The sequence below is a fragment of the Bubalus kerabau genome, chromosome 8, assembly GCF_029407905.1.
Source record: "Bubalus kerabau isolate K-KA32 ecotype Philippines breed swamp buffalo chromosome 8, PCC_UOA_SB_1v2, whole genome shotgun sequence".
NCBI classification, from domain to species: Eukaryota; Metazoa; Chordata; class Mammalia; order Artiodactyla; family Bovidae; genus Bubalus; species Bubalus kerabau.
Genome location: NC_073631.1, coordinates 49,339,884 through 49,363,952, shown reverse-complemented (window position 1 = coordinate 49,363,952; position 24,069 = coordinate 49,339,884). Strand labels below are relative to the sequence as shown.

Genomic DNA, 24,069 nt, shown 5'->3' with positions numbered 1-24,069 from the left:
ACAGTCCAACTCTCACATCCATACATGACCACAGGAAAAACCATAGCCTTGACTAGACGGACCTTTGTTGGCAAAGTAATATCTCTGCTTTTTAATTGGCTATCTAGGTTGGTCATAACTTGCCTTCCAAGAAGCAAGTGTCATTTAATTTCATGGCTGCAGTCACCATCAGGGTATACTTCCTTATTAGTCATAACTGGAGCTCTGAGGAAACTAGTTCATGGTATCCACATACCAGAAGGATGGGAACTGGACGTGAAGATTAACCTTCATTGACTGCCTATTACATGCAGTTACCATACCAAAGAATTTATGTATCATCCCTTTTAATTATCTTAAACCTCTGACTTTCATTAGAGGCTCAGGGAAGTAGTCACTGACTTGAGTTCTTGTGGATTTTTGAGTGATGAAACTGGTTTTCACACCTAACCTACAGGCTTTCCATCAGAAAACTGTGTGTTATTTCTGGTGTGTTTCTACCAGAAAACTGTGTGTTGTTTGGACTTGGACTTTTATCCTAGCTCTCTAGCCCTAGACGGTTCACTTTGTTGTTCTTTAGTAAATTCTCCTGAGGCAGCAAGGATTTGGGAGGGGTGGAGTGGTGTTGGGGTCAGAGATTGGAACCACTTTCCCACTTTCCCAGCATCCTCTTTTCTCTTTCTTGTCTTTATAAATTAATAATTCATTTCGGTACGCATGTGTGTGATACGCAGCTGAAAAGGTATGAAAGGAGTTTAAGGAATATTTGGAAAGTGGACGCTGCTCCCTGGCCATCGGTCACTGCGCGCCTTCTCCGGGAGGGAGCCGTCACTGTCAGTGCGCTGCTGCTGCTACCAGAAAGAGCCTGTTGACAGCAGGTGCGCGCTTGTGTCTGTAAAACGGATGTCACGTGCCATACACTAATGTTCTGTACCTTTGTATTCATCAATGGCATGTCTTCCATAGTAGAACATAGAGGACAGCCTCTTTTTTAGCATGTAACAACTTTTTTAGTCTACATACAGAATTGTGCAACCATCACCAGCCACCTCATTTTAGAACATTTTCATCATCCTTAAGAGTAATTCTGTATACTTGAGTAGTTACTTCCATTTCTTCAAATCCCCTCAACCATAAGCTGCTACTAACCTACTTTCTTTTTTTTTTTTTTTTTAAGAGGACAAACAATTTTATTGAACCTACTTTCTCTCTCTCCTAGGGATTGCATATAAATGGAATCATGCAATATAATCTTTTATGACTGGTTTCTTTCATTTACCATAATCTTTTCAAGGATCATCCATGTTGTATCATCTATCAATACTTCCATTACTTTTTATTGCTGAGTAATATTCTGTTATATTATGATTTTCTTGTATTTATTCATTCATCAGTTAATAGATGTTAGATTGTTTCTGCTTTTGACTATTTTGAATAATGAGGCTAACAACATTTATCTGCAGGTTTTTCTTTTGAAGTATATTTTAGCCTCTCTTACATATATACTTAAGAATAGAATTGCTGGGTCGTATGGTAACTCTGTTTAACCTTTTGAGAAACTGCCTCTAGTTTTTCAAAATGGCTGTCTCATTTTCCTTTCTTATGAACAGTCTGTGAGGACTCTAATCTTTGCACATCCTTGCCATCCCTTGTTACTGTCTTTTTGATTGCTGCTGTCCTAGTAGGTGTGAACTCATGTCTCACTGTGGTCTGGGTGTTTGGCTGCGCTGGGTCTTAGTTGTGACACTCTGGGCCTTTGATCCTTGTTGTGGTATGAGGGGTGTTTATTTACAGCAAGTGAACTCTTAGTTGTGACATCATTGTGCTTTTGATTTTTGTTTTTCTGATGGCTAATGATGAACATCTTTTCTATGAGTTTTAAATAGTTTTAGCTCTTAATATCTGGTTCTGTGATCAACTATGAGCTAATTTTTTTTTTTTAATGGTGTGTGTTAGGAGTCCAAGTTTATTCTTTTGCATGTGGATATTCATTTTCTCATGACCATTTGTTTAAAAAAACACTTCTTTCCTTATTGAATGGTCTTGGCACCTTTGTTGAAAAATCATTTGACTGTAATCTGAGGGTTTATTTCTGAACTGTCTATTCCACAGAGTTGATTCCTGTACCTTTTTTGTAAGTTTTGAAATCAGGAAGCATGGGTTTTCCAGTATTATTCCTTTTCTATACTGTTTTGGCTCTTCTAGGTTGTTGGCTTGTCAATTTCTGCAAAGAAGCCAGCTGGTATTTTGATAGGCATTGGGTTGAATTTGTAAGTCAGTTTGGGGCATATTGTCATCTTAACAGTATTAAATCTTCAATCCATTAACAAGGGATTTTGTTCTATTTATTTGATGGTAGTGGTTTAGTTGCGAAGTCATGTCTAACTCTTCGGACCCCATGGACTGTAGCCCATCAGGCTCCTCTGTCCATGGGATTTTCCAGGCAAGAATACTGGAGGGGGTTGCCATTTCCTTCTCCAGGGGATTTTTCTGACCCAGGGATCATACTCAGGTCTCCTGCATTGTAGGCATATTCTTTACTGACTGAGCCACTAGGGAAGCCCAAGATCTGTTTATTTAGATCTTTAATTTCTTTCAGTGGTAGTTTTTAGTTTTCATAGTGTATGTTTTGAACTTCTTTTGTTAAATTTATTCCTATGTACAGTTGACCCTTAACACAGGTTTGAACTACTTGGGTCCATTTACATGTGGATTTCTTTTTTACAGTAGTACCCATGTATACGGAGGGCCAGCCATAAGTAGTATTTGGATTTTCAATCTTGCCCCAGCCCTCTCTAATGGCAGAAATAAATTCATTTTGAAAATATACTTTGGTATAATTCTGGTGAAACAGATTTTTCCCTCTGAACATGTTCCCCTACTGGCTGTCCCACTGAAGTTTTATTGTCTTGTAATTTTTAAACATTTCTCTGATTCCCATGTAATGAGCTGGCAGTAGCCATCTTCAAATCCACAGGTTCCAAGGAGAGAGTATTGTTGGCTATTTTTCAAAGAATAGCACTTTGTATTTCAAAAGACTATAAAAACATTTTATGGAGACAGCACAGTTTAGGGTAAGTAGGCACATCTTTTATCAAAGTGTAAGAAAGGTGACAGGAAAAAATGCTGCAATGTAGAATAAGGCTTTCAAATGTGGTGGGAACCTTTTCAAGGCTGCTGATGGCTAAAACGGTCAAGTCAAGGAAAGTGGTCTGAGTATGAGGTGATTTTGAATGTAGAAGAGTTCTGTTTGTGATCTCAGTGACTGGTGTGCAGGTCTTTCTCAAGGGCGATGATGCTTGAGGTACCATATGGTTCCATTTTTCAGTTGTGGTCCAAAGAGAGAGTTGAGTTGGGCCAGAATTGTAACCAGCCAAAAGAGATAGCAGCAAACCAAACAGGTCACCAAAATGGTGGTGATAACTCCCCAGCTGGGAATGTTCAGGTGGAACCAGGACACCAGGAAGCTGATGAAGCCACAGAATTCATTGATCACATTGAAAGGCACCGTGAGGCTGGTATCTGCCATGATTGCTGCCAGAGCTTTGTGTGTATATATATATATATTTTTTGATACTATTGTGAATGAAATTTTCTTTATTTTCCTCATTCTTTTTATTGTCGGCATGTGCCATAATCTATCATCAGGTTATTAACAAATCTCCCCTTGATGGATATTTAAGTCCCCAAACATTGCTATTTGTAGACATTTTCACTGTATTTGGTAAATTCCAATAAGGAGGTGTGCTGAGCTAAAGGATGCTCCAAAATATTGAAATCATCAAAAATGAATATGCTGTCCTTGTTTATAATTTTATGGCTAAAACTTTCAGAAGTGGACTGTATAAAAAAATGGTTCCAAATGCCTTTTCAGTTTGTTTTGTTTTTTTTTTCTTTTTCTTTTTAACTTATTAAAAGTAATGATATGCTAGAGGAAGTTCATGCTGCTAAAGTATTGCCTAGAGCAGCCTGTCCAGTAGAACTTTCTGGGATGATGGAAATGTTCTATCATCTGCACTGTTCAGTAATGTAGCCACTAACTGTTGTGTGTAACTGTTGAACACTTAAACTGAGGGAAGAGTGACTGAAGAACTGAGTCTTAAATTTTAATTCTGCTTAATTTGGCTAGTGGCTATTGTGTCATATAATTGTAGTTGCTTTTGGATTTAAGCTTGCAGAAGGGACTCCCTGGTGATCCAGTGGTTAGGAATCCACCTGCCAGTACAGGGGATGTGGGTTTGATCCCTCGTCTGGGAAGATCCCACATGTCATGAAGCATCTAAGCCTATGCATGGGCCACTACTGCTGAGCCCCGTGCACCTAGAGCCTGTGCTTCACGACAAGAGAAGCTACAAAAATGAGAAGCCCAATTCAGCAACTAGAGAAAACCCAGGTACAGCAGTGAAGATCCAGTGCAGCCAAAATTAGTAAATACATAAAATAAATTATACCAAAAACCCCTTACCAAAAAGAAAAAAAGCAACCTTGCAGAGGTGTGCAAGAGCCATGTCCAAAGTGGGACATCTTGCATTATTTCCTGAGTAGCATGAGGCAATCATTAGTGGTTCTAGTCAAGTTTCATCAATATGGATCTCAGTAAACAAGTTTTTTTTTTGGGGGGGGAGGGGGAATGGTAGTTGCAGTTTACCCTATACCCAGCTGGCTTAAGATTGCCTACAAACAGATTTAGATAGAAACACGTGGGTCCTTAGTTTGCTAGTTTTTATATGTGTATCTCATCTTGATGTAAAAGGTATACTTATATAAGGTAAAACTTGTATATTCTCTAAAATCTGTTTTTAAATTTATGAATTTATCTCACTGATTATGCTATGGGTCACTGACTGAAGATCAGGAACCGGAGAAGGCTAGAATCTGTTGGTGGTTTGACTAACCTTGTATGTTAGCTCTCAACTAAAGCTCTGCTCTTGGCTCTTTAATTCCTCAGTTCTTCCTGGCACTCACACATGCTTGGAAAGGCTTTAGCTACCAACTGCTTGGGCTTCTGAGGTGGCTCAGTGGTAAAGAATCTACCTGCCTATGCAGGAGACGCAGGTTCAATCCCTGGGTCGGGAAGATCCCCTGGAGAAGGAAGTGGCAACCTACTCCAGTATTCTTGCCTAGGAAATTCCATGGACAGAGGAGCTTGCTGGGCTATAGCCCATGGGGTTGCAAAAAGTCGGATGCCACTGAGCATGTACACACCAGCTACTTAATCATGACCTCTGATTCTATTTGCAGCCCAAACCTTTGTTTTTTTAGCTATGCATACCAAACAGTCCACTGTATTTCTACAATACTAGACATCTCACATGCTCCTCAAACTCTGATGAGATGAAACAGAAGTACACTTTCACTGAAAACCATTCCTCCTCCTCCTGCTCTGTTCTCCATCCAAATTAATGGCACTCAATATGCCAGCAAATTTGGAAAACTCAGCAGTGGCCACAGGACTGGAAAAGGTCCGTTTTCATTCCAATCCGCAAAAAAGGCAATGTCAAAGAATGCTCAAACTACCGTACAATTGCACTCATCTTACATGCTAGTAAAGTAATGCTTAAAATTCTCCAAGCCAGGCTTCAGCAATACATGAACTGTGAAATTCCAGATGTTCAAGCTGGTTTTAGAAAAAGCAGAGAAACCAGAGATCAAATTGCCAACATCCGCTGGATCATTGAAAAAGTAAGAGAGTTCCAGAAAAACATCTATTTCTGCTTTATTGTCTATGCCAAAGCCTTTGACTATGTGAATCACAATAAACTGTGGAAAATTCTGAAAGAGATGGGAATACCAGACCACCTGACCTGCCTCTTGAGAAACCTGTATGCAGGACAGGAAGCAACAGTTAGAACTGGACATGAAACAACAGACTGGTTCCAAACAGGAAAAGGAGTATGTCAAGGTTGTATATTGTCACCTTGCTTATTTAACTTATATGCAAAGTACATCATGAGAAAGGCTGTGCTGGAAGAAGCACAAGCTGGAATCAAGATTAGGGGGAGAAATATCAATAACCTCAGATATGCAGATGACACTACCCTTATGGCAGAAAGTGAAGAGGAACTAAAGAACCTCTTAATGAAAGTGAAAGAGGAGAGTGAAAAAGTTGGTTTAAAGCTCAGCATTCAGAAAACGAAGATCATGGCATCCAGTCCCATCACTTCATGGCAAATAGATGGGGAAACAGTGGCTGACTTTATTTTTCTGGGCTCCAAAATCACTGCGGATGGTGATTGCAGCCATGAAATTAAAAGACGCTTGCTCCTTGAAAGGAAAGTTATGACCAACCTAGACAGCATATTAAAAAGCAGAGACATTACTTTGCCAACAAAGGTCTGTCTAGTCAATGCTGTGGTTTTTCCAGTAGTTATGTATGGATGTGAGAGTTGGACTATAAAGAAAGCTGAGTGCTGAAGGATTGATGCTTTTGAACTGTGGTGTTGGAGAAGACTCTTGAGAGTTCCTGGGACTGCAAGGAGATCCAACCAGTCCATTCTAAAGGAGATCAGTCCTGGGCGTTCATTGGAAGGACTGATGTTGAAGCTGAAACTCCAATACTTTGGCCACCTGATGTGAAAAGCTGACTCATTTGAAAAGACCCTGATGCTGGGAAAGATTGAGGGCAGGAGGAGAAGGGGACGACAGAGGATGAGATGGCTGGATGGCATCACCAACTCTATAGACATGGGTTTGGGTGAACTCCCAGAGTTGGTGATGGACAGGGAAGCCTGGCATGCTGTGGTTCATGGGGTCGCAAAGAGTTGGACACGACTGAGCAACTGAACTATCTTATTATGAGCAACCTAGGAGACAAACACTCACTTCCGGTTAGTGAATTACTGAGTTCTGAATTCAGGTTTTCAGCATCATCAACTCCTTGGATACCTCACTAGTTTTCCTGCTTCTGTTTTTTATCCTTTGTATCCATTCTGTATACCAATTCCATATATTCTTTGCAGAGAACAACTCTCTGGTCCTGAAGTTGTGTTTCAGTGGCTCCTATTTGCCTTCAGGATAAAGCCCAAATTCCTTAGAACTGTAAATTTTTTTCTCTTGTCAGCTGACTGATGCTGAACCTTTGTGCCTCTGATCACCCTGTTTCCTGGGCCGTGGCCACCCTCTTCCACCCTCTGTGCCTCATTCTGGTCTATATCTAAAATCACCCCCAACATGTAGATGTTTGTGGCTCAGCCCTCTGCCACCTCATCTTCCATGACAACACTCAGAGGAGCTAATTATGTTCCCATATCCATGTGTTTATAGGAATTTCTCTCCCTCTTGTTAGACCATGCATTCCCTCAATGCTGGGCTCCTTTGCACTCTGGTGTATGTCCTGGTACTTGCTGTATGCTTGTCTGAGTATTTGTGGAATCAGTGGATGCCATTTTTACATGCTCTTTTTACTCTGGTTTAAAGTTTTCTCTTTCTGTACTTCAGTAGTAATAACATGTTCTGCTAGGCCCCACAACTTTTATATAAGGTATTAATAAAGTGGATAAGAAGTATATAGCTCTGCCATACATATGTTGTCAGGTGGTCAAACGTTCAACTCATTTGTTGTGTAAGGTGTAGTTTACTTTGATTAACATCTTCACTAACTGTGTTCTGTGTTCTAGAAGACATTGTACCCTTAGATATAACATCATCTAAAATGTCTGACTTGATTGTTTCTGTTAGAATTGGGAACATAAAGTTTTTTTTTTTTAACCTTCCTGTGCCTCAAGGAGAACTAGTTCTCAATTCTTAATTCTTGTGATCATTTCAGTTACTTAAAAAAACAAACCCAACCCAGATCTCACTGTTGAGGCCAAAATCTGATAATTTAAAGTCAACTACTCTCTTACTTGGCAGCTCTGTTCATTTTCTATTGCTGCATAACAAATTACCACATTCTTAGCAGCTTGAAACAATACCTGTTTATCAGCTCACAGTTCTGGAAGTCAGAAGTTAGGGCTGCACACTGGACTGAAACCATGCTGTTGGCCAAGGCTGCTGTTCTCATTTGGGGATTCAAGCCCTCTTGTAAGATGTCTGGTATTGACAGATCTCATTTCTTTGCACTGAAGTCCTTGTTAGCCTTCTGGCTGTTGGCTGGGGACCATGCTCACTCCTAGAGGCCACTGGCAGTTTCTTCCAGTGTGGCCCTAATAGGCAGTTCATGACACATTTGCTCTTTTCCAGGCTAGCTCAAGCACATCCCTGACAGCTTCTGTGACCAGAGAACTCACTCTCCTTTAAAAAGGTTCATTTGATTAGATCAGGTCCACCCAGTGTAGCTGTCCTTTTGCCATATAACATAATTGAAAGAGTGATATCATATTCAAGGGCTGCCTACACCCAGCAGGGAATTACACAGGGTAAGGGGCTTTGGAGCTCGTTTTAGAATTCTACCTACCACTACAGACACTTCACATTTAGGTTTAATTTACAGAAAGATTAGAAATTCTCTTTTCATTGGAGAGGAATACATGAAATCATTGTGGCTTTTTACCCCCTAGCTGTGTGACTTTACCCAGTGCTATAGCGGCTAGCCTTTTAAGATAAGCTATTTTGAGAGAAAGTGTATATTGATTGAGTCTATCCTTAAGTAGAAATGCCAGATTGCATATTTCTCAGGCTGACAGTAGCCACCAAGAGAGGGAGAGTAAGAAGGAGGGTGGGAAGAAGAGAGTGAATTTTAAATCCGGGTGGTCAACATAAGAAAGAAAAATAAATTTGACTTTATGTGAATGTCCCTAGAATAATACCTGAAGAAATTGGTTTGGAATTTCTTTTTTATGTTTCGGTTAATGATTAAATGAATTAATTTCTAAAACTGTGTCAGTTACCATTTAAGCTGATAACAAAGGAAAGTACTTCTTTTTCTGCCAAATGTGAAGTTTACTAGTCTTTTTCTCTGCTGGAATAGAAAAGAAATAGCAGCTGGAAGGAAATCGGAACTCCTATCTGGTTTCCTTGGCAATATAGAGCAGATGATGCATGCGTTTTGCTAGGGTGGTTCAGTGTTTTCCTCCTTTTTCTGGTAGAGCAAATGTACATGAAAGATATAATATGGTGTAGATGATAATCTTAGAATTCTATGTATTTATGTATGTATCTTTGTTTCTAATGTAATATTAAAAGAAAAATATTTTGTGGTTTTTTTTTAGCTATTTTTACGATAGCCCTATTTGGAGTAATGATTAGGATATTTAGTTATATTGTATGTAGGGCAAAGTAAATATAGTTCTTTGTGAAAAGTATGAATGACAAGTTGGGACTGTGCTTTCTAAATTTTTTATTCTGAAATCTCTGAATTGGTACATTCCTAAATTACTAGGGCTTCCCCAAATGCTCAGTGGGTAAAGAATCCGCCTGCAATGTAGGAGACACAGGAGATGTGGGTTTGATCCCTGGGTTGGAAAGACCCCCTGGAGGAGAAAGTGGCAACCCAGTCCAGTATTCTTACCTGAAAAATCCTATGGACAGAGAGGAGCCTGGCAGGCTACGGTCCAAAGGGTTACAAAGAGTAGGATATGACTGAGTAACTAAGCAAGCAAAAATAACTTGGGCCTTATGTAAACTTCAGACTATTATTAAATAGATAGACTCTCAGACTACTTTTTACAGAACTACATGTTACTTTTCACTGTAAATGTACTGGGCAGTTGTAAAAGAGACCTTGCATATAGATTGCTTAAATTTAAATGTCAATATTTCTGATTTTTCTTGGAAGTGTATACTTTATTAAAGTATAAAGTGGATATTAAAAGGCATTATATAATTCTGTAGGCTTCTGCTTTTTAAAAACCAGCTTTTTGAGGTATAATTCACATACCATATATCTTAGACACTTGAAGTATGCAGTTTAGTATTTTTTAGTATATTCACATGGTTGTATAACTATCACCACATTAGAACATTTTCCTGCCTCCTAAAGAAGCCCTTGTACCTGTTAACAGTCTCCATTTCTCTTCTCTCTTTCCCTTGCTCCCAACCCTAAGCAACCATTAATTCACTCAGTCTCTATAAATTTGTCAGTTTTTCATTTAGTATAATGTTTTCAAGGGGCATCTGTGTTGTAGTGTGTATTATCAGCACTTCATTTCTTTCTCTTGCTGAATAATATTACATTTTAAGGATATACAGTTTTATTTATCCATCTATCAGTTGATGCACATTTGGTTTGTTGCCACTTTTTGTCTATTAAGAATAACACTTCTGTGAACATTTTTACACAAGATTTTGTGGGTCAAATGTTTTCATTCCTCTTGAGTATATATACCTGTGAGTGGGATTGTTGGGTTTTAATGGGCTTCCCTTCTGGTTCAAAAGGTAAAGAATCTGCCTGCAATGCAGAAGACCTGAGTTCTATCCCTGGGTTGGAAAGATCTCTAGAAAAGGGAATGTCTACCCACTCCAGTATTCTTGCTTGGGAAATCCCATGGTCAGAGGAGCCTGGTGAGCTAAATAGTCAGTGGCGTTGCAGAGAGTCAGATATGGCTGAGCAACTTTCACTTCTCTCATGGAAACTCTAAATTCAGCCTTCTTCAGAACTATCAGGTATTCCAAAACAACTAGTGCTGTATTACACTCCTGCTGCAGCGTACGAGGGCTTCAGTTTCTTCATTCTTGACAGTACTTGTTACTGTGTTTATTATTATTATTATAACCTTCAAGTAGGATGTGAAGTATTATATTATCTCATTGGAGTTTTGAATTCCCTTGCTCAAATGATTAATGATGTTGAACACATTTTCATGTGCTTATTGGTCATTTGTATATCTTCTTTGGAGAATTATCTGTTCTATTTCTTTTCCTTAATTTTTAAATTTATCTTTTTAAAATTGCTTATGCTTTTAGTATCATGTCTAAGAAGCATTGCCTAGCCTTAGGTGATTGAGATTTACTCATTTTTTCCCACAAGTTATGCATTTTGAGTTAATATTATGTGTTTATGTGTGGTAGGCCTCACACAGGTATTTTTGTGTTTTTTTTTGTTTTTATATACAGATAATCATTTGTGTCAGGACCATTTGTTGAAAAGAGTATTTTTTCACCATTTAGTTTTGTTGGCACCGATGTTGAAAATATTAATGTCCTGTCCTATCCCTCCCCCACTGCGTCTGACATGATTCTAATAATTTTTGGCCACCGCATGGATTGCAGAATCTTAGTTCCCCAACCAGGAATTGAACCCAGGGCATAGCACTGAAAACACTTAGTCCTAACCACTGGGCTGCCAGGGAACTCCCTAGTAATTCTGAATAATTTTTTCAGTTTGTTTTTTGAAATAATGTCTTGATGGTTATCGGTAGGATTAATGAAATTTTTTTTAATGTCACTTTATGTATTTCATGATTATGCACTTGATGAGATAATCTCTTGATTTTTTTTTTTTTTTTTAAACAGTTGAGATTTTAACCAAGCTTTTAAGTGTGGTAGAAACCACCAGAGACCACTTTGAAGAAGTCGGCCTTAAGAACAATGTGGCATCATTCTCTCTTCTGTTCAGTTGCCCTAAGACAAATGATTATGCCTTTTCTGTGTGGTAGGCAGTAACAAGGCTGGATGGGATGAAAAGGAGTCAGTGACTGGGCTGTAACATTAGGCAATTCCAGTATATTGACCTTACTATGATGAACTGGGTAATTTGAGAATTGGTGGTTATTGGTATGAAGCAGATTACTGGGAGACACCTTAGAAATTATTCACTGGCGTGACCACTGCCAAGCCACTCCTCTGCTGTTGTTGAATCTGAGGGTCTAGACTAGTACCATCTAGTAGAAATGTAACGTGGGCCTCATTTGTAATTTAAAGAGTTCTAGAAGCCACATTAAAAAAATAAAAAGTAGCTGAATTTCATTTTAATAGTTTATGTTTAAAACATTATTTTAACATGTAATAAGTATAAAATTATTCAAATATTTCACTTTTTGTACTAAACCTTGGATACTCAGTATGTATTTTACATTTAGAGCACATCTCAGTTAGGACAAGGCATATTTTAAGTGTTAAGCACCCACATGGGGCCAGAAGACAGCACAGTTCTAGATGTTTTGATGTGATAGCCGGTCAAGATATTACATGAACATTACTCAACTTCCTCTGTGTTTCAAGGTACCCTGACTCATCCCTTTAACTTGATAGGACTGGCTTTTGGGTAACTATCTGCCTGCTGTTCAATGTGACCCTCCCTGAGACCAGAGGGTCTGAGAATTTTGTTAAGTGATATGGCAGCTCACCAAATGGGTCATGAATAATTGAGAGACATATATTATGATAAAGATACCTAAGCCTCTCAAACTAGACAAAATGGGCCTGTGAAAAACTAGAATCTTGCCTCCCGTATCACAGATACAATGTACTTCATTGCAGTGCAGCTGTGTATAACAAATACTACTGATGAGAGGTGCTCACATGGGCATCATTTTGCCCCTGCATCCTTGGATTTGTCAGTGTCTGGACATGTTTTTTTTGATGATATGAAGAAATGTTTTATTGGAATACAGTTGATTTACAGTGTTGTGTTAGCTTTAGGTTTACAGCAAAGTGAACCAGTTATACATAAATTCACCCTTTTCTTTTTTTAGTTTCTTTTCCTTTGTAGGACATTGCAGAATATTGAGTAGAGTTTCCTGTGCTATAGAGCAAGTTCTTGTTAGTTACTTATTTTATATGTAGTAGTGTGTGTATGTCGGAGAAGGCAGTGGCACCCCACTCCAGTACTTTTGCCTGGAAATCCCATGGATGGAGGAGCCTGGTGGGCTGCAGTCCATGGGGTCGCTGAGTCGGACATGACTGAAGCGATTTAGTAGCAGCAGCAGCAGCGTGTGTATGTCAGTCCCAATCTCCCAGTGTATCTCCACCCTCCCCACATCCCCTCGTAACTGTAAGTTTGTTTTCTATATTCATGACTCTACTTCTGTTTTGTAAATTGTTTGATTTGTACCCTTTTTTTTAGATTTCACGTATAAGTGGTATCATATGATATTTGTCTTTCTCTGTCTGACTGACTTCACTCAGTATGAAAATCTCTAGGTCTATCCACATTGCTGCAAACGGCATTATTTCATTCCCTTTTTTTGGCTGAGTTATGTTCCACTGTATATATGTACCACATCTTCTTTATCCATTCCTCTGTTGGTGGACATTTAGGATAGCTTTTTCTTGATGTTTTGACGATCACAACTGGCATGCAGTGGCTTGAGACCAGGCTGATAGCATTCCACAAAGTATGAAGCAGCACCCACAACAGTGAGCTATCTGGCCCAAGTTTCAGTGGTGTTGAGCATAGCAGTACCCTGCATCAGTGAAACAAGATCCTTCAGTTTTACTAATTGTTACATAGACTCCACAGGTAACATGCAGTGTTGTTTTTTCTTTGTTCTGTTTTTTAAATTTAGAGAATCTCTTTCTTCTTTCATGTAAAATTTCTAAGGAAGAAGCAGTCAACTTGTAAAGTATTTCTGATTGATCCAATTTGTCAGATAGATTCCACCCATGCCTCCTTTTCTCTAACCTCTTCACTTTGGGAAGTGGTGAAACTGGTGAAGTTCCTCTCCTACATCCCCTTCCTCAGACCTCTCTTCCCTGGAACCATTTTACTTTCACTAAAGAAAGTCATGTCTGTTAGAAAAGAAAATAAGCAGTTGCAAAGCTGCCAGAAGGATGATTGCACTTCCATAAGGTCTCCTGGGGGTTTTTTTGGATGTTCTGTCAGAGATGTGGGTGTTTGGTTGTGATGACTTCCTTTCAGTGCTCCGTCATGAGGCACAGTTAACTCAGAATGCTATCACCACCATTGTCCTAATGTCTGTTACCCAGGGAGCTGTAACTTTGAGTCTTCTTAAATTCAAGCAAGTAAAAATCAGTGCTAGTCATTCTCAGATTATAAATGTTCCTTAGTTGTTCTGTCAAAGGTAATCATACTTGCCATTGTTTTGGCCTTTAAGGTTACCGTGGAGTGTGATCCCCACCCCATCCTTATGACTGCTGGTGTTTCTGTTGCCTTCCTTCATCTGCTGTGGCACTTTTGAGTTTTTGATGACAAACCACAGATGAGCTATAACAACCTTAGATTGAAGGCAACGTAATAAAGGCTATTTGGGGCCTATCTTAGATTTGGCAAGAATTTAGGGTTTCAGCTTAAAAGGGGGCAGCTCCTCAGGCTCTGCCTCTTGCTAGCAGCTGGAATGAGCTTGCACCCTGTGATGGCTGACCTTCTCAAGCAGGTTTTCAGGGCTCTACACCCTAGGCTGAACCACGGTGAAGAGAGAGGATTTAGAGCCAGCCTTTCATTCTGCAAGGAGTAACCGTGTTCCAAAAGGTGCTTTTAGAAAGGGGGCATCAGTACTAACTAGGCAGCCCCGCTCCCTCCAAAAAATGGCTGTTACCTGTTGGTGCCTGTGAAGTTCTCCTTGCTCCCCAGACTAGAGGCCCTCTGCCTATCCCACTGAACCTGTCTCTGGGGACCAGTTTAACAGCCAAATCCCATTGTGCTTGTTACTTGGCATCCGTTCCTTCCCCACTTTATGCCTGTAGAGCTATGGCCAGCTCAGGGAGAGTAATGGTGGTCCTGTTGTTAGGGTAGCTTGCAACTCAAGGGACATTCTGCATCCAGTTGAGTCTTGAGGTTCAAGATTTCCCATTGGGATATGGCTAGAAATTGCAGTTACATTTTATAAGTGGAAACTTCATTTTATAGAGTTGCATTATGAATGCCTTATTTTTGAGCAAATTTAATATATTCTTGAGGTATTCTAGATATTTGAAAGGTTTACATCTGTAACCTCTTAAGTTTTTTGCTTCTTTTTAGTGTTATAGGTTTTCCTATCTTTTGTAAAAGAATATACTAAATATTTAGCTTTATGTGACAATCAGAAATGACCCATGGAAACTTTGCATTGATGTATGAATTGTATTTGTATTAGATTACATTCACATGTTTTCTTTGTTTAATTTCCAGTTTGGAACAATGTTCTTGTCTTGATAAGTAAGGTTGATAGATAACTGAATTGTTTAATGAAAATATCTATGTATCAGTTACAGTAAACATTAGTTGGCTTTTATGAGTTATCCAAGAATCCTAACCACATTTCTATGGTTTCAACGGGTAAATGAATTTTGATTTAAAAATGATGGATAATAAACTGTTTTTTTTTTTTTTTTTCTTTTTTTTTTTAATGTCCAGGATTGTTGTCCACTTTTTTCTAATCTCTGGGAATGTGTTCTAACTAACAAGAGTATGTGTCATGGGGGACTGGTTGTCTTATTTCACTTACAATTCATGATATTAGTATATGAAGACTTAAGAAGTATTGAAGCTCTGAGTGGAAATGTGCCTGCAAAAATATTCGTCGGCTAATAGGACAGCCAAGGGTAGCCCTCTTGTGATTTGAAACTTTACTTGAATTCACCTAAAATGAAGTAACATTAATCAGCATCTCTTCTTAGTGTGTGAGAAGTTATATTTTTTTCCATATTAAGAAACTCTGAAGTGTGTTCATGACGCAGGATTTCCTTCTGAGTCAATAGGAATTCTCCCTCCTCTTGTTTCAGGCCGGAGCCTCAGCAGAAAGCTCCCTTGGTGCCTCCACCGCCGCCTCCGCCACCACCACCGCCTCTGCCGGACCCTACCCCGCCAGAGCCAGAGGAGGAGATTCTGGGCTCAGACGATGAGGAGCAGGAGGACCCCGCAGACTACTGCAAAGGTGATGTGCTTGCCTTTCCCCTCCCGGGCCACCCCATAATTTGCTGGGGGTAAGGACAAAGGGATGCAGACTACTTGATGTCAATATTGTTAAAAAATTTTTTTAGATTGTTTAGTATAAAATGATACCAGAAAATATGAGAGATATCAGAAGGAAAATTTTCTTAAGAGATAGAAAGTAAAATACATAGGTGCACATACATATACTGAGTAATTTCAAGATTTAAATCTGCTGACAGAATTAAAGATGGTATACAGCAGGATACTTAAATATAAAAACAAAATAAGCCATCTGAGAAGAACATAGAAAATAGGTTGAGAACTGAAGAACTGATGCTTTTGAATTGTGGTGTGGAGAAGACTCTTGAGAGTGCTTTGGACAGCAAGGAGATCCAACCAGTCAATCCTAAAGGAAATCAACCCTGAATATTTACTGGAAGGACTGATGCTGAAGCTCCAGTACTTTGGCCACCTGATGTGAAGAGCTGGCTCATTTGAAAAGACCCTAGTGCTGGGAAAGATTGAGGGTAAAAGGAGAAGGAAATGGCAGAGGATGAGATGGCTCGATAGCATCACCAACTCAATGGATATAAGTTTGCCAAACTCCGAGAGAGAGTGAAGGAAATGAGTGTGCTGCAGTCCATGGGATCACAGAGAGTCAGATCTGACTGACTGACTGAACACCTACCACTACCAGACTCCTACTGGGGGAGCCAGTCTGTTGTTCATTACATTGGATATAAGTTTCCTGGCTGCCAAGACTATCAAGGAGCTCTTCCTTTCTCTGGATAGCATTGAGTTACATAGTATTTTGTCTGTGGAAAGAAAATCTGCCCATTTGTTTATGGAGACAGGGTTTTCCTGGCACTGTACTCAACAAAAAACCTATTTTGTGGGTTCTGCCATTGTGTGACATAGTAGATTATGTTTGCAGCTGTGATTTCACAGGATGCATAGAAATTATTCAGGTGAAGTGTTCTTGTATTTATGTTTTGTAAAGACCAAGAGCATACAGCTAAACTGCTAAAAGGCAAGCATATTGTATGATGAATATTGAAAATAATTTGATCCAGACCTCATAATCTGTGTAGACTGGATCCCAAGAATCTAGTAGAAAGGAAAGGTAGTCCATTTGTTACTTACCTTTCTCTCTTGGACTTTAATTCCCTGTAACAGAAAATTATCACAGTTTGAATTCTTAGCTTCTGAACAGTTAACAAGACATTTATTTGCTACAAATTATGGGAAATGTTAATCAGATTTTATATGGCTTAAGGATGCTGCTGCTAAGTCGCTTCAGTCGTGTCGGACTCTGTGCGACCCCATAGATGGCTTAAGGATAGATGGCTGGAAATACACACTGTTTAGGCCATAAAGTGTTAATGCCTCTCTGTCTCTCTTGTATCTTAGTATCAATTTAGCTAGTGATTGCAGGTCATTTGTGTGTTGGTTAAAGAATAATATACTTTTTAATTACCAGGAAGCGAAAGTTATCATTCTGCTATGAAACTTCAAGAAGGAATCTTCCTGTCTAACCTGATTCTTCCATAGGTGTAGATTTCTACACATAGAATCAGCATTTTCCTTAGAAAATGAAATATTTATCTGTAGCATTTATATAACTAGTGATTATGACCCCACAGGTAAAGGTCTGTGCCTTCTAATATGGAAAAGAAGATGTTTTCCTTCCTCTCTCTTGTAATCTGCATTTCTTGGTTAGAAAATGAAGTTATATGAAGAGGAGATGTGGACAGCTGTCTTTAGATTGTGCTTCTTAGGCCAAAGTATCAGGCTGGTGTGAAAGAACTGTTCTCTGCAGAACGTTAGGCTCCACCCTACTGGAATGAGATCTGTTTGCCTCACACATGGATCTTTTGTGGTATAGATCATAACATGTTGTTTAAGATAACTGATAAATACTTTCAGGGAGCTGATGGAGTTGATTGGCAATGTCTGGGAAAAGAACTGTGGCTCGCCCCGCCCCGCCCCATCCATTAGAATAGATAACTTTCTCCCTGGAGGTGGATGAGTTTCAGTTACCAACATGGTGCTTTATCACCCATGAATACTTGAGTATATTTTGCCGGCAGTCAAGTACGTTCTCCTGTGTTAACCACTACACAACTGTCAAGAAGTTAATGTTGATATACTTCTACCGTTCAGTCCTCGGACCCCACTCAGGTTTTGCCAGTTGCCCAATAGTGTTGTTTATGTGAAACCAATCCATTGCAGAATCACATTATATTTTGTTTTCTTCTTCCTTTGATCTGGAACAGTTCTTTAGTTTTTTTCTTGGCTTTTATGACTTTGACATTTTTGAAGATGTGGGCCAATTATTTTGTATACTCTTTCTCAATTTGGAATAACAAAATAGTGTTGTTCTGTGAGAAGTGTTCTTCTCATTGCATCATATCAGATAGTACATGATTTTGATTTATACCAGTACTATTGATGTCAACCACTTGTTCAGGATGGTGTTTGCCAGATCGCTCTATTGTAAAATTGCTCTTTACCCCCTCATAGTTAATAAGCAGTCTGTTGAGAGTAACTTTGAAGCTGTGTAATATTCTTTTGTCAGAAAATTTATTTGCTTCTTCCTTTCCGTCTATCCTATCTCTCCTTCCCTCCCATCCATCCATCCATCCATCCATTTATCTGTCAGTTTGTGTATCTTAAATTTACTCACTCATGGGTTTTCTGTTTATTCAGTGGGTTATAGTCAGTTACTTTCCTTATTTGTCTTGATGCTTAGATTTTCTCAAATTGGACATTAGAAGTCCCTTCAGGTTGATTATGTGTCCTTTTGAAAAGTACCTATCATTCTTTTTTTGTTTTATACATTATTTTTTCACTCAATATGTATTAGAAGTCACTCTGTAAACTACCTATAAAGCTGTGTCACTTGTTTCATTTAATGTTTTTTAAGTTTCGTGTAAACCTTTTTAACTAAAAAATTTTATACAGTTTTAAAGGTTATACTTTATCTACAGTTATTTCAAAATTTTGGCTATATTCCTTGTGTTGTACAATACATCCTTGAACCTGTCTTATATCCAATAATTTGTACCTCCTAGTCCTACAGCTGTGTATCTTCCTCCACCCCAAGCCTGTAACCATTACTTGGTCCTCTGTATCTATGAGCCAGCTTCCTTTTGTTTTTTTAATTTGCTGGTTTATTTTTTAAGTTTCTCATATAAGTGATATCATTACAGTATTTATCTTTCTCTCTCTGACTTATTTCAGTTAGCATGATGCCCTCCATGTCTGTCCATGTTTCTACAAATGGCAAAATTCCATTCATTTTAGTGGTTGTATAGTATTCCATTGTGTGTGTGTGTGTGTGTGTGTGTGTGTGTGTGTGTGTGTATAAAAGACACCATGTGTTCTTTATCCTTCTCTTGATGGAAAAAGTCCCTTTCATTCTTAAATCCTTTCTTATTTTCAAATAAGATGTATTCATCTTGTAATTTTCCTACTCCAGGCCTGGAATCAGCTTTCTCCACAAGGCACCCTGGAGATAACAGTATTTAGAAAAGAAGATCTGAGCATTAGAATGAGACTATTACTATTTGGGTGTCCCTGCTTCTCAGTCTCTTAGCACAGAGCTGAAGACACACACTTCCTTTAGATTTGTATTTCTGTTTTTATTTACAGATATATTAAAATCCATGAGTTTATTATATCTCATTTCCACTCTTAATACCAGAAGATTCAGCTCATTTTTCTCCTTAGCCTATCTGTAGTTTCTTTCTTTGGCAGTAAGAGATTTGGCTGTCATTATCCTCATTATATTTACTTATTCAACTTCCTTGTATGTAAGAGTCACCAGTCATTGTCACTGCCATTTTGGACATGTCTGCCCTTTCCTTATTACCTAGCTTGTTCTTAGACATCCTTTGCTGCTTGGCACTACCTAATGGCTGTGTACTGACGTGTTCAGGAAGATGGAAGGAGAGAGCTGCCCTTCACAGTCTAAGGGTATGTTTTGCTTAGTCTGTGTATGTGGCTTCTCTCTCTGTCACTTCACATCTTCGCTTGTTTCCTTCATCTTCATTCTTAGAGAATCTCTGCCCTGCCAGCCACTTCTTAATAGTCCCGAAGTAAAAGAAAACATCAACAGAAACAAAACACACCACACCTTTTATCTCTCTTTACAAAAGACGTTTTTGTTCATTATAGGAGTTATAAGTATTTTGGGGGTCATGGTGTGGAAAGTCACCTGGAATCCCACCACCCACCTTTTGCTGCAGTAAGCTTTTAAGTTCCTGCAATTCTGAATCATTTATGACCAACCAACTTGTATCTTAACTTTTTACCTTTTTTTTACCTCTTAAGGTAAAGATAAAGCTCTTTCCTTATTCAGAGCATGTGCAGTGTTCATTGTTTTAACAAAAAAGCCACTGTTTAAAGGTCTGATATTGCTAATGCATTATTCATTGCTCCCTTCTATTGTGCTTGGCAGTCTCTGTGGCCTGGGACTCTTTCCCTTTCTTCACAGCTAACATGTTCCTGCCCATGAGTCCTGGGGGAGTATGGACTTCAGCATCTGCAAAACTTGGGTCAAAACCTGGCCCTGTTGCTCTCCATTTCTGTATCCTTGGACAAATCCCTTTGTTCTAGGCTTGAGTGTCTTCATCTCTCCTATAATATCATCTGTCTGTGTAATAAAATATGTAATGGCATCTATCACCTACGATTTTATGAGGAATAAAATGAGATGAATATGCTTCTGTGTATCAGGGCATGTTACCTGATACCTAGAGACAGGATTGTTCTGAAGTACGAATTCTCTTTTTGCCAGTCCTTTTTTTGTTCAATCATCCTCTTCTTGTGTGTATTACCATCTGTACTTACATGCTGGCCCCTGAGTGGTCTTAACTGCCTTACTTGTGGTGGACTTGCAAAGAGAGTGGTCAGCACTGCTTCTTTCTCCCCTTGTTTTTTATCGGTTACCTCTGGTCAGTTGTCTGGGGCAGTAACTTTAGCAGCATGCTGTGCGGTTTATTCTGGATTTTACTTCCAAGTTCAGAGGATAACAGGGGTCAGGTATGGAGTCAGCTTATAAGTAAACAGTTCCAGGAGGCCCTTGTGTAATACTTGCTCACTTTGTTTATTTTTTTTTTTTTTAAACTTACAGCTTCCTTGTCAGTGCAAAACTTCCTCCTCTGGGGAGATTTTAGTCTAATGTGGGTTTTCAGAGTGTGATCTGTACCCCCTGCATCAGAATGTTCCTAGGCTGGACTCTGAATCTTGAGTTGGAATCCTTGGGAGTAGGACCTGGACTCTAAGTATTTAACAAGTTCACTTAGTGATTTTTTCTGCACATTGAAGCTGAAGTTGGCTCACATGGGGCACATACCATTTGTCCAAAACTCCAAAGCTATAACTGCAAGAAGTGATCCTTCTCTTCACTTTACTCTGTATTACTGATTTACTGTGAAAGGGGAATTACTGCTTTGAACTACATTATCTTCTAAAATTTCCCCAGAACTCTGAGCACACATGTACTCCAAGGACTAGTAAATGGTGAAAGAAGGAACATTGCTTTGATATATCATGCTGCCTGCACCGACTGACTTCCTCAGAGATCCTGTTTTGTAGCTCTCCTAAATCATTTTTAGATTAAGTTGGCACATTTGTTATGCAGTTTGTCACTTAACATTATTTCTGGAGACATTGGTTTCAACATAGTCGTGGCCTGACTTGGTACTAAAACGTGTCATTTCCTTATTCCTTCTTCAAATCCCTGACACATCTTATTTAGGACCCTTGATCACCCATAGTAGTGCCCACGCCACCCCATCCCCCTTAGCACTCATGATGTGTGATTATACATTTATTTTTGTGTTTCTGATCTCCTTCTCCTCAATCTGAATGATTTCCTATAGTCAGGAGCAGTATGTTTTGTTAATCCCACTGCATTTGAACCATCTACTGTGCAGTAAGTGTTTTTGGTTGGGTGAAGAAATTGTCTCTGGTGTTAAGTTTCAACTAAGGGCAAGAGAGTACTGGTGTTACCTGTGTGTCTGAGAAGGCGTGTCAGAGTGAGGAGGTTGACGTGCCATGGAGGACATACAAATCAGAGTACAGATTGTTCATTTCTGCCCTAAGTTGTCTTAAAATCATCCACAGTGCTCCAGAAAGCTTCAGTAGGGATTTGGGAATATCTTCTTCCAAACCTAGGGTAAATAATATGAACAGTTGCCTGCTGAAAATGTGGACTGGCTTCCTTATATACAAACTCTCCTTACCATGTGTGTTTGCTGTCCATTTGTGAACAGTTTAGGCTGGTTGAATGTTAGTAATTCTCAAAATTTAATGTTGGCTACAAGTTCATATTGGTCTTCTCTCTGCACAATCTGTGATTTATGACTATTTTATAGTTTTAAGGTTTGCTTGTTTTTTAAGGAAAAAAGGCAATATTCATTACACAAGTTGACTTAGAAATGGTGTCATTTAATTGAAATATTTTATTGAAAGTGTAGTCTTTTTTTTTTTTTTTCAGGCACAGCTTTATTATTTTTTTTTCTTTTGTTTTGAAATCAGTAAAGGAAACTGGGTTCTAGAAGCAGCAGTAATCTAATGCAGCAAGTTTGTGCATTCATCTTTTTTGTTTATGTTTAAATACATCTAAATTATCACACTGTTGGCACACCTCATTTGTGTGAAATTCTGCACCATACCTACTAATTGTAGTAAAGTTAGCCTCCCATGCCAGTTAAAAAACTACTCTGGAAGATAATTTTCACTGAAATCTAACCAACCTTGGTTAAGTGGACAGTGACAAGATTATAAATGATACAAAAAATAACATTTTAATATTTGGGCATTAACTTAAAGAAATGGTTTGCCTATACAAATTTTTGTAAACTTTAATATATTCTACCCTCGTATGGTCCTCAGAATTAAACCGCAATGAGCAGAAGAGGAAAAAGAATGCCACTGAGTGCCAAGGCAGAACATCCTGACAGAAGTAATGAATGGAGAGTCTATCCTAAATATCAAGTGCAGAATTTCATAGGGCCAACAGGTTAACAGTCTATATTTTTCACTTACACAGGTGAAGTGGATTTTGCAATTGTCAGTTATGTTAAATGCACCAAATAAAGCTCCTAAAATTGATACTATAAGGCTCCACCTTAAGTTTTCCAGACGCAACTGTGCAGAAGTATAGTCTTTTTTATTTATTTTTTGCAGTAGGTCTTTGTTGATTGTCTGTTTTAAATATAGCAGTGTATACTTGTCAATCCCAAACTCCCAGTCTATCCCAGCCCCTCACCCTTCTCCTCCATAACTATAAGTTCATTTTCTAAGTCTGTGAGTCCATTTCACAGACTTAATTAACTTAAATTAATTAACTTAAAAAGTTAATCTTTTTTAAGATTCCCTATATAAGTGACATCATAGGATATTTTTCTTTCTCTGTGTGATTTACTTCACTTGGTAAGTCCAGGTCCATCCAAAAATGTAGTCTTTAGTTTCTGTTGTTTTTGAAAGTAAAAAATAAACTTTATTCATTCACAGTTCTTTTCCTTAAACCACTAACGCTGCATACATACTGAATTCACCATGGTAGTCTGTGTTTTTAAAAATTACTTAGCTTAATTTGGCTTGCTTGAAGCCTTGAGAAGAGATTCTGCGTATCTATATGAGGAAGGTAATACGCCCTTGAATTTTTTACATGAGGCTTCATTATATTCCTTTTGCGGAGACTGAGGTGATTCCAGCACTGTAAGGCCTGTTGCTGCTGTGAATCACTAATGATGTGGCTATTTATTGATCACTAAGCTTTAGTTGCATAACCAGGGAATTCTCTGAGGCTTTCCTATATGTATTGTATTTTACTACAGTGATTGGAAGGGTAAATGAGAAACAGTCTGTGTTTTCTAGGAGTTCAAGGCCTTATAGACTTCGCTAGTAGAATATAAGCTCCTTCACGGAAGAGTCTGTCTAGGTTCCCGTTCCATGAATAATACAGAGGGAAAACAATCTGTGGTCTGCTGAATATGGAGTGATTGAATGGACCAGACGAAGAAACTACTGAAGTGCCTTTCTTTGTATTTTTTTGTGTGGTTAATTATAAGAGGAGGAAAAAGGAAAATTTGTGAGGATTTTAAAGGAATGAGGTTATATTTGATTAGAGGTAAAAGAAAAGACTTCATAGAAAATGAAAAGGGGGCCTTTCCAGTTAAGAATAATTGAACTTTGTTGTTGAGGGTGGGCATTTCTCTGGTGTTTTCAGTGCCGAGGGACCAGGGGGTCAGGAAATGAGATCCCACAAGCTGCTGAAGCAAAAAAAAGAACTCTTGTAGTGTGATCACCTCTCTTAAAAATGTGTTTAAGGATGAAATAGCTATACCAAAATGTCAGCAGTAGGTATGAGGTTAGTGTGGAGGCTT

At 38.7% G+C, this 24,069-nt stretch overlaps 2 protein-coding genes across 14 annotated transcripts in view; one reads left to right on the top strand and one right to left on the bottom strand.

Annotated features, from left to right (window-relative positions):
- Positions 1 to 24,069, top strand: part of SRPK2 (SRSF protein kinase 2) — a 248,944-nt gene that overhangs the window by 155,467 nt on the left and 69,408 nt on the right. For all 13 annotated transcript variants that reach the window (XR_008717795.1, XM_055590198.1, XM_055590194.1 and 10 more), the window contains one exon: positions 15,520 to 15,671. Coding sequence is in view for 12 of the 13 variants with exons in the window: in XM_055590198.1 (XP_055446173.1) it covers positions 15,520 to 15,671 (152 nt within the window). In the remaining variant the exon portion in view is untranslated. The remainder of the gene's footprint in view (positions 1 to 15,519; positions 15,672 to 24,069) is intronic.
- LOC129659109 (V-type proton ATPase subunit e 1-like) lies at positions 3,263 to 3,508 on the bottom strand. Its single transcript, XM_055590209.1, has one exon. It carries the CDS (start codon positions 3,506 to 3,508, stop codon positions 3,263 to 3,265), a length of 246 nt encoding a protein of 81 aa, XP_055446184.1.

Excerpts from the sequence above, each read along its gene's own strand:
- LOC129659109 (XM_055590209.1), bottom strand. The coding sequence starts at position 3,508 with ATGGCAGATACCAGCCTCACGGTGCCTTTCAATGTGATCAATGAATTC.